General features: G+C 35.0%; 1 protein-coding gene across 15 annotated transcripts in view; it reads left to right on the forward strand.

Moving 5' to 3' along the window:
* Window positions 1-10,282, forward strand: part of NAA16 (N-alpha-acetyltransferase 16, NatA auxiliary subunit) — a 64,542-nt gene extending 54,260 nt beyond the window's left edge. For 13 of the 15 annotated variants that reach the window (XM_019447405.2, XM_019447401.2, XM_019447404.2 and 10 more), the window contains 8 exons: window positions 251-464; window positions 1,535-1,728; window positions 2,949-3,057; window positions 3,494-3,592; window positions 3,921-4,064; window positions 7,395-7,514; window positions 7,645-7,742; window positions 8,871-10,282. In XM_019447405.2, the coding sequence (XP_019302950.1) occupies window positions 251-464; window positions 1,535-1,728; window positions 2,949-3,057; window positions 3,494-3,592; window positions 3,921-4,064; window positions 7,395-7,514; window positions 7,645-7,742; window positions 8,871-9,068 (1,176 nt within the window). In that variant the 3' untranslated portion in view covers window positions 9,069-10,282. The remainder of the gene's footprint in view (window positions 1-250; window positions 465-1,534; window positions 1,729-2,948; window positions 3,058-3,493; window positions 3,593-3,920; window positions 4,065-7,394; window positions 7,515-7,644; window positions 7,743-8,870) is intronic. The other 2 variants (XM_019447406.2, XM_019447408.2) reach the window with 1 other exon arrangement.
* The last annotated feature ends 557 nt before the right edge of the window (window positions 10,283-10,839 follow it).

Raw genomic sequence — 10,839 nt, forward strand, 5'->3', positions numbered from 1 at the left:
TGATTATCTGACTTATTACACAGAAATTGAGTGTCGTCACAAAAAGTGATACAGGGAATGGCCAAGTAACAGAAACTTAAGTTGAATGCAAAGAATAATTTGATGTTCTTTGTAGTGTTGAACAGTGGAGAGGGGCAACTAAGTGAAATTGTGACTGTTAACATTGTATTTGGGGTTTTTTATGATTTTCTTTCAAAAAATAGACATTATTGACATATATATAAGGGATAATTTTGTGTTTTTTTTGAAGCATTTTTTTGAGATAACCGATGATCAATTTGACTTCCATACATACTGCATGAGAAAGATGACCCTTCGTGCCTATGTTGACCTTTTGAGATTAGAAGATATACTCAGAAGACATGCCTTCTATTTCAAGGCTGCTAGATCAGCGATTGAAATATACTTGAAATTGTATGATAACCCCTTAACCAGTGAGAGCAAACAGCAAGAAATAAATTCAGGTAACTGAAAAGGAACTTGATGTAAAAGGATGGAAAAGAACACAAAATTTCAGAATGTCCTTAGCATAACAATACATACAAAAGCATTTTGTCAAATGTATGTGAAGACGGCATCAGGTAGCCTGTATGCCCCCAAAACAGTGCAGGGGATAGGGGGAGCTTAGAAAAAGTCAGCAGGATCGTGCTCTGTAGCTAATAATTCTAAATAGCCCTAATTTGATGACTTGTGATCATTTTTATTTTTATTTTATTTTTTTATGTTTTTTAAATTTTTTAAGATTTTATTTTTTTTTAAGTAATGTCTACTTCCAACATGGGGCTTGAACTCACAGCCCTGAGATCAAGAGTCGCACGCTCCATTGACTGAGCCAGCCAGGTGCCCTGCAATCATTTTTATTTTTATCTTCAGTAAGGCCAATTAAGGAAAAATAGAAATGTCTGTGGACTGGGTTCTTTTTCTCTCTTTTTTTAAATTGTAAGTGAAAATAGCTTTGAGCCCCTTTGGGAAAAATACATGTTCTTACAGTTTCTAGTGCCTAGTTAATTGAAAATAATACTGCCAATGAGGATATTTGTCCAGCTTTTTATTCACTAGAATGTTAGTATCTACAGGTATTTGAGAGATAGTAATGTGGAGGAAAATTTCGGATCAGATCACAATTCTGTGTGTATGCATTGTCTCACTTGTCCTTGATATATTCCAAGAGGATAGCTGGTGTCATCACCCCCACTGTGCGCAGATTGGGATTGAGACTCAGTGAGATGAAGTGATTTACCTAAATAAAGTCATGTTATCATGTTGGGAGGCAGAACTAGGCCATAATTGGTTAATTTTATTTTATTATTATTTTTATATATTTTTTTTAGAATCGGTTCATTTTAGTCAATGCAGTGTTTACCAGTTGCCTTTTGTGTGTCAGGTGTGTGATAGGTGGTGGCACTTCCTAAAAACCTCCATATCATTGCCTCTTCCCCCTTTTCCCTTGTAAAAGCTGTACTAAAAATTGCAGAAGAATGTGAGGAACATGGAAACACTGACTTAGAATTTGTATTCATTTGGATATTTGTAGAAAACTTGTCAGCCAAAGAGTTGAAGAAAATGCTTAGCAAGCAGAGAAGAGCTCAGAAAAAGGCTAAACTGGAAGAAGAGAGAAAGCATGCGGAAAGGGAACGTCAACAAAAAAATCAAAAGAAAAAAAGAGATGAAGAAGAAGAAGAAGGCAGTGGTCTCAAAGAAGAACTTATACCTGAAAAATTAGAAAGGGTGAGATAAACTTACTGTCTTTATTTGGTAGAATTTATGTTACTTGGTTCTGTTTTGGTCACGAATGTGTTTTAATTACATCTGTAGATCAGAAGCCCTTTGTAATATTTCAAGGTCATGATACTAGTCAGTTAGTTTCGAGTGATAATACGCAAATTTTGGTTAATGCAGATTATACGTAGAATTGTAGTTGTGGTAGGCAGCATAATGTCCCTTTAAATCTCTTCACATCCTAATCCCTGGAATTTGGGAATATGTTCCATTACATGGCAAAGGGGAATAAAGGTGGCAGATGGGATTTATGATTGTAATTAGCTGGCCTTCAAATAAGGAGGTTAGCTTGGATTGTCTGGGGAGCCGAATGTAATCACAGTGGATCTTTAGAGTAGAGGGAGACAGGAGAGGGTTGGAGTCCTGTAAGGAGAACTCAGCCTGTTACTGGTTTTGAAGAGGGAATGAGGGAGCCACAAATGGAGATTGTGGGCAGCTTTGAGGAGCTGAAAGGGCCTTGAAACATACTCTCCCTTCGAACCTCCAAAAGGGAGGTGGTCCTGCTGGCACCTTGATTTTTAAGCCCAGCCAGACCCATGTTGGACTTCTGACCTACAGACCTGCAAGATAATGAATAGGTGTTGTTTTATGAACACTAACTTGTTGGTAATGTGTTACAGCAGCAATATAATTATTACATCTGGAAACATTTTATATATATTGATATGTTTTAGCTACAAAGAGAAAGCACTTCATGGCTGGGATTTTCTCAAAGTGTTGGTAGTTATTTAGGGACCAGGTTTAGGGAAATATTTTAGTTTTCAGGTTTATTCACTATAGAATCTAGTGTATTTCAAATTTGTCATTTTTTCCAATCACACGATACAGTTATATTTGCCTCTTTACTATAGATGTTTGAAGAATAAGGGGCTATCAGTATTTGGTGTCCCATCTCCTTAAGCCTATGGAATAATTTCCTGTATTTTTTTTGGATTTTTATGAGATTATAATGATTTTATAATCAGAAGAAACAATAGAGCCATATCCATTTTGAAATTACTATTTTGAATTTGTTTACAGATGATAGTTTTAAAATGTTTTCTTGCTTATTTCGTCATATAAAGAGAATGGTAAATTACTTTAGAGACATATTAATATGAGATTTTGGGGGAAACTGACTTGTGTAGCTGTTTTTAAATGTAATAATTTTCCTTTCTGTTTCAAAATAGATAGAAAATCCATTAGAAGAAGCTATCAAGTTCCTTATACCTCTTAAGAACCTTGTTGCTGATAACATTGACACTCATCTATTAGCATTTGAAATATATTTTAGAAAAGGTAATAGTTTGAATTCAGTTGTTAATCCTTACTTATATTGGTGACCATATTCAGCATAATCTTTATCAAGTTAGATTGATTTTTGTTTCTTAAAGATCCATTTCAGCCTTCCACAAAAGGCTCCCAATCCCTTTTTCCTTTGCTACTCAAAACTTTTTGGGGTAACTAGTTAGAAAATTATGTTCAAATCCCTTCTAAGAAGAGTTTGAACAGTCATACAAATTGTTTACCTGAAGCAGTTCTACATGATTTCAAACTTTTCTTTAGAAAATAAAAGTTGTCTTTGATAACCAAAGTCAGCTTTGAATTTTACTTATGAATGTTATAGGAAAGGTAACATTTTGTTACTGGAATTTAAGTGAGGCTAAAATAAAGTGACTAAAATAACATACATAAATATTTGATGCTGTTACCTTTCCATGTTTTTCTGACACAGGGAAGTTTCTGTTAATGCTGCAGTCTGTCAAACGAGCTTTTGCCATCAACAGTAATAACCCATGGTTACATGAATGCTTAATTAAATTTTCTAAATCTGGTAAGTATGAAAAAAGGTAATATTTATGTAAAAGCAAGTATGACAGTTCAGAGGCCTCTCATTAAGCTGGATATTAAAGAGATTTACATTAATGTAAAGCAAGGAAAGGATAATATTTATGGTGTGTTTATAAATTAAACATGCTAGCAAAGATATGTTAGAAATTAGTGCATTTTTAAGCTAGAATATATTTAGTATTCCAAAGGAGCAATATTTTTACTGTGTGAAATGTATCAAGCTTAATAACAAATATAAATGTATTTCCATTGATTTTGTTTCAAAGGATAGATTAAAAATTTTTTTAATTCCAAATGTTTTGTTTTTATAGTGTCTAATCATAGTAATCTTCCAGACATTGTGAGTAAAGTTCTATCTCAAGAAATGCAGAAAATATTTGTCAACAAGGATTTGGAAAGTTTTAATGAGGATTTTCTCAGACACAATGCTACCTCTCTTCAGCATCTGCTTTCAGGTTGGTATTGGACTCCCAGGGGTAAAACAGTTCTGGAAAGGGTTAGAATGTGGTGAAAATAAACGTTTGGAAAGATGTTCAACCTCACAAGTTATCCTAGAAGTAGAAATGAATGCAATACCATTTTTGATCTTTCCAGTTAAGGAAGGTCTGTTTGTTTGGAAAAAGGGACGGAAGTACGGTAAAGATGTGGTGGGTAAGCACTCGTGTATCTCGCTGCTGTGAATGTAAACTGGCCCGGCCATTTAGGAAAGCAACCTGTCCTCTTATGAGGAGCGTCACATTATCTGTGATTTTCGCTGTCATCATACTTTTGTAAATAATTTTAAAGAATTAATCCAAAGCAGAGATAGAGCTTTAAGCGCAAAGACGTTAACTGAAATGCTGTAAGTGTGGGGAAAAGAATGGAAACAAAGCTGATGTATGTCTGATAGTAGGGGAAATAGTAGCAGGTTTGTAGTGGAATGGAAAACCCAGCAGTCCTGTAAAGGGATGTTAATTTGGATGATTTGTAATAATGGGGGTAAATAATTTCATAACACGTACACGGAAGTAACATACAATATAATTTCAACTGTAAAAAAAAATACATGGGATAAAGGCTGAAAAGAAATACATACGAAAGCTTTAATGGTTGCCTTCGTGTGTTGTGGTTATGAGTGATTTATTTTTTCTTGTGTTTTTATTACTTGCCATATTTTATATTTTGAGGATTTACTTATATCCTGCCTGTACAGAAGGATTTTAGGGAGTTTATTCAGTTTCATAAAATGACAGAATGGCTTGGATGGACAAGATGGTAAATTGGACAAAAGATTGTGGACGAGGAATTGGAGACAAAATGAAGTACATAATACAGTTAACTAAGCTCCTACGTTAAGCATATACTTAAATATTTTAATTTAAGCTTTCTTGTTCTAAAGGGAAACTTCTTGATTCTGATATCTATGGGAAAAAAAGTTAATTCCTGTGAAAAACTGCAACTTCTTGGTACAAAGGGAAATAAGAACTTCTCCTCAAGAACACAGGATAATGGACGAAAACATTTTTTTATTGTTTTTAGGGAAATACCTTCCCAAATATTATGTGAAATTCTAAGGAAAAGTTAAATGTTGCCACATAAAAGTTAAAACACCATAAAAAAAAGTCAAAAGACCAGGCTGGCGCTCAGTGGGTAGAGCATGCGACTCTTGATTTTGGGGTTGTGAGTTCTTAGCCCCATGTTGGGGTTAGAGGTTACTTAATAAATAAAAAAGAAAGAAAGAAAGTCAAAAGGCCAGTTGGAAAAAAAATATTTACAGATCTGTAACTAATAGAAGGCTAATAATATATGTAGAGTTCGTATAGATTAGCAATAAAAAATATAAATTGATTAAAGGCCAGTAGAAAAATGAGCATAGAACATGGACCAGGAGATACCGTCATGGAGAAAGAGGTTATTAATTGAATGAATACTGGTTGCCTCCATTCTGAAAGGGAAGGAACACGTCTCTCTTGGTCACTTGTGTACCCAGTGCCCAGCAAAGGGTCTTATTTAGAGACACCATACGTTGTGGTGTTTCTGACCAGAAGTATCCCCTTTCCCCCCTCCCTGGCCTTGACCCCTCTGCCTGTACCTCCTCATCCCAGTCCTGACACACTGGTTGGCACTGTCTGATGTGCTGTTCTGGGAGCCCCTGAGGGCAAGGCTTGGAGCTGTCTTGGTCACTAACGTGTCTCCTACATTGTCCAGTATAGAGCCAGGCGTAGTAGCTTAGTGAATGGTGAATGAATGAGCCAGCTTGCTGTGACCCTGCATCACTACCCAAACTGGTCATTATCCCATTACCCTAGCTGGAACTAATGGTGAAATTAAGAGCTTTGAGCCCATATACCCCAGGTGTGAAACAAAAATCTCCAAAATTTACAGGAGAAATGTAAACTGAATATTACTGAAAAATAGCTTTAAAAATATGTTCTTTGTGAATATGCAAGCATTTTCTGGAAGATGTAGAAAGAACACAAATACATGGAGGTTAAATAAAATGGTAATAAACAATGAATGGGTCAACCAAGAAATCAAAGAGGAAATAAAAAAAATACATGGAAAAAAATGAAAATGAAAACACATGGTGCAAAATTTTGGGGATGCAGCAAAAGCTGTTCTAAGAGAGAAGTTGATAGCAACACAGAGCAACATCAAGAAGCAAGAAGACTGTCCAGTAAACAACCTAATCTTAACACGTAAAGGAGACAGAAGAAGAGCAAACAAAGCACGAAGCTAGTAGAAGAAAATAATAAAGATTTAGAGCAGAAATAAATGAAATAGAAGCTGAAAACCAATAGAACAGATCAATGACACCAGGAGCTGGTTCTTTGAAGAGATCAACAAAATTGATAAACCTTTAGCCAGACTCAAAAAAAAAAAAAAGGGAAAAAGGACTCAAAATCAGAAGTGAAAGAGGAGAAATAACAACCGAGTCCATAGAAATAAAAAGGACTGTAAGAGAATACTATGAAAAGGCACATGCCAACCAACTGGACAACCTACAAGAAATGGACAAATTCCTAGAAACGTATAACCTCCTAATACTGAATCCAGAAAAAACAGAAAATTTGAACAAACTAATTACCCAGTAATGATACTGAATCAGTAATCAAAAAATTCCCAACAAACAAAAGTCCAGGACCAGGCGACTTCAAGCATTTAAAGAGGAGTTAATACCTATTCTTCTCAAACTATTCCCAAAAACAGAAGAGGAAGAAAAACTTCCAGATTATTCTATGAGGCCAGCATTACCCTATACTAAAACCAGATAAAGACAAAAAACAAAAAACTACAGGCCAGTATCCCTGATGAACATACTTGTAACAGTCCTCAACAAAATATTAGCAAACCATGTCCAACAATACATTAAAAATTCGTTCACCATGATCAAGTGGGATTTCTTCCTGGCTTGCAAGGATGGTTCACTATTTGTAAATCAGTCTGTGTGATACATCACATCAGTAAGAGAGAAAGGATAAAAACCATATGATCATTTCAGTAGATGCAGAAAAATTACATAGGAATAAGGATTTTTAAAAAAGCTTTAAAAAATACTTATTTTCTTTGTGAACATGCAACCATTTTCCTTTTGTCCCTCCACCACACTTCTCTGTGACAGTAATTTGTTCCTTAGATGTATTATTTTAGCGTATCATCTTAAAAAAATTATTTTAGCTGAAATGTCGATTGATACTACAGGGCAGCCCATATTTATATTTCCAGTTATAGTGTTTCTTTGGGAAAGGATCGGTTGTTAAATCTGGTCTCCTGGTAAGTGTTTAACAACCATCTCTTTGTGACAGAAGCCCTGCTTTGTAGTGTTTTGCCATTTACAAGCACTCCCATTGTGGTGCCAGGCTGTCAAGAGGATGTCATTAAATTGGGAGTTGAGAAGAGACACTGTACCTGGCTCACCAGTTCTGGTAGGAGGCAGCTCCAACTCACTGCTGACTTTAAGTCATTGGAACCAGATTTTAAGCCACTGGTTAATGTCAATCAAATCAATTGTAAGATATAGGAGTTTGCTCATTTTGTAGTGTCTTGGTATTTCAGGTGCTAAAATGATGTATTTTCTGGACAAGTCAAGGCAAGAAAAAGCAATTGCTATTGCCACTAGACTGGATGAAACTATAAAAGATAAAAATGTAAAGGTAAGATTTTTCAGAATAAGTTTTACAAATTGATGGATACTGAGTGATCTGGCAAAATGTGTGTCTTTACAACCTAATTCTTAAGTGGGCCTTCAGAGTTGGGTCTGGATCTGAGTCACATTAGGCAAGTTTCCATTTCTTAGCTTCCTTTTCCTCATACGACGAGGGTGAAAATACAGGCATACCTGGGAGATACTGTGGGTTCTGCTCCAGACCACTGCAAATAAAGTGAATATCACACTAAAGTGAGTCAAATCAACGTTTTGGTTTTCCAGTGCCTATAAAAGTTCTGTTCGTACTATACCGTAGTCTGTTAAGTATGCAAAAGTGTTATGTCTAAAAAAAAATGTGCATACCTTAATTAAAAAAATAGTTTATTATGGTGCTCCTGGCTGGCTTAGTCAGTGAGGGTGTGACTCTTGATGTCAGGGTCATGAATTCAAGCCCCATGTTGGGTGTGGAGCCTACTTAATTTAAAAAAAGAAACCTGTTACTAAAAAATACTAACCATCATCTGAGCTTTCAGCGAGTCGTAATCACTGATCACAGATCATCATAACAAATATAATAATAATGAATAAGCTTGAAATATTTGCAAGAATTACCAAAATGTGACATAGAGACACAAAGTGAGCAAATGCTGTTGGAAAAATGGTACTGATAGACTTGCTCAGTGTAGGGTTGCTACACAGTATCTGCAAAGCACAGCAGAGCGGGCACAATAACATGAGGTGTGTCTGTACTCCTGACCTCATGTACTTGGTTTAAGGGTTAATTGAAATGATAAACTGTGAAGGGCTTGGCACCTGCCTGGCACACAGTAAACACTCAGTACATGGGAACTATTGATTGTTGTTAATAAAGGATATTTCCAGTTTAGTGATTAGGTTCAGAGATTCACTTTTTCAAGTATTAGAAGCATATGGCTTTTTTAAGGCTCTGTCGATTTGATTTCTAAAGTGTTCCTGTTTTGAGGTGATTTCTTACTGTGGGTAGCAAGAAGTTCTTTTACACTGAGGCGAAACCAGTTTTCTTTTGCTTAATTAACAAATTGCATCTTCTGATTAAAGTGATGATTAACCAACATTTTCTCTTAAAAATAATTTTTATTTTCCCCTTTTCCAATAGACTTTAATAAAGGTTTCTGAGGCACTGCTTGATGGCAGCTTTGGGAACTGTAATTCCCAGTATGAAGAATACAGGATGGCCTGTCATAACCTGCTTCCTTTTACTTCCGCTTTCCTGCCCGTTGTGAATGAGGTCGACAGTCACAATGTGGCACTAAACCACACAGCTAACTATGATGTCTTGGCAAATGAGATTTGAAATCCCATAGAAGGTTGACTCCTGTAAGACTCAGAGCTGAATTCAGATCAGGGTTTCTTTTTCAGGGTGTATTTTAATATAGATATGAAATGAAATAATTGGATAGAATTTTTTTTTTTTGGATAGAATTTTTAAATGGAGTATTCTGTAAGCTTATTTTATTCTTTATCTGACTCTGCCAATTTACATAAACATCTGTTAAAAATTACCTGTTTATACTTGTACAGTTTTCTTAAACTTTCAAATTATCAGCATTGTGATGGGTGCTGTCACTTCTGTATCATAAATATAATTTCTTACTAAGCTAAGTTGTATACAGCCCCACTGTATTATTTTCTTTAGATGCTGGTTTCAGAAACTATGTTTTGATCTCTTACTGGTTTGTTGTATTTGTTTATTTGCTTGCCTTTTAATTAAAGCATGTCAGTTATAAAGTGTTAACTGTTAAAAACAATATGGAACTTTTTTTGGCAGACACTGGGGTTTATTTTAAAATTTATTTCAGTTTGCCCTTCCTTCCACCTTAATTTTTTTCGTGATTTACCACTTCTTTTTTAGTATCCATGAAAATGATACTTTCTATTGAGTAAGGGTACTCCAGTTTTATGTAGATGATTCAGAATGTGGGGATTGGTTTGCTTCTTAATCATGGAAATTCACTGGTAAGTTTGTTGCATATCTCTAGACCAGTCTTTTAAAGACTCCCGGGTAAGACTTATGCTTCCTTGACTAAATTGCTTGCGTGTCAACAAGTATTTGATATCTGAACAGTGTGCTTCAAGGGAGCATAATAGGGAAGAATGCAAATGACAAGGAAACATTCGTTCTTACTCTTACAGCCAGGCATTGACTATTAAATGTTTTTGTATCAGCAAAATGAGAATTTAAACTCCTGTTAGTTTAATTATTAAAACATGGTTCAGCAATATTTTTTTGGGAGGGGGTAAAGGTTTTTGTTCTGTCTGTACAGAAAACAATAATGGAATCATTCAGTAGATTTCTTTCAGAATTGTGTAAATATGTCTAATATTAATACTTCCCTTTGAGGCAAATACAAATTCAAAAAGGGAGATTTTATTTAGAGAAGCCATTCTAATTAAAATGATTTTCCTTCACTCTAAGCTGTTTAGATTCATAATTGTTAAGAGAAAAAAAACTCACTGTAAAATAATGCCAACCTATATATGCTGTAATAAATTATTTTGTACACAGTTGCTTATTTGTATTTGTGTTATTACTTCACACAAAATATTTTTGCAAAATGTTTTCTCTTTTTCTTTGAGGGAATAAAAACTTAATCATCTTAATTTTTACAAGTTTTTAAAAAGAAAGTTGGTTATTAAAAATATTAAAATATTAAAATAAACACCTACCAATAAACTCTGGTGCCACAGCAGCTTGACTTCTTTTTTAGTGTTTTAATAATTTTAGAACTAGGTAACCTTTGTCACTAAATAATCCTGGCACATCTGTAATGTGTTATGTTACTTTCAGCAAGAAGCCACTTGCATAGAGAGTCCCGTTAATTGTAATTAATGTGGAATATGTGCTGCAGTGGCAGTCTTTAAATTTTTTCTTTATTTTTATTTTTTTCAGCAGCAGCAGCAGCAGTCTTTTAAAAAGTATTCCATTGGGATCATTTAGGGTTTCTGAGAATTATTGGGTGGATATACTTGAAATGTGAGGAGTCAGGTTCAAGGTATGGAAGGCAGGATACAGGGTGAAATCTAGTCAGCGGATAGAGGTTGGATCTGTTCTCCCTACTCCCATC

The sequence above is a fragment of the Panthera pardus genome, unplaced genomic scaffold (assembly GCF_024362965.1).
Source record: "Panthera pardus isolate Hobbes unplaced genomic scaffold, ASM2436296v1 HiC_scaffold_1, whole genome shotgun sequence".
In the NCBI taxonomy this organism is placed as follows: domain Eukaryota; kingdom Metazoa; phylum Chordata; class Mammalia; order Carnivora; family Felidae; genus Panthera; species Panthera pardus.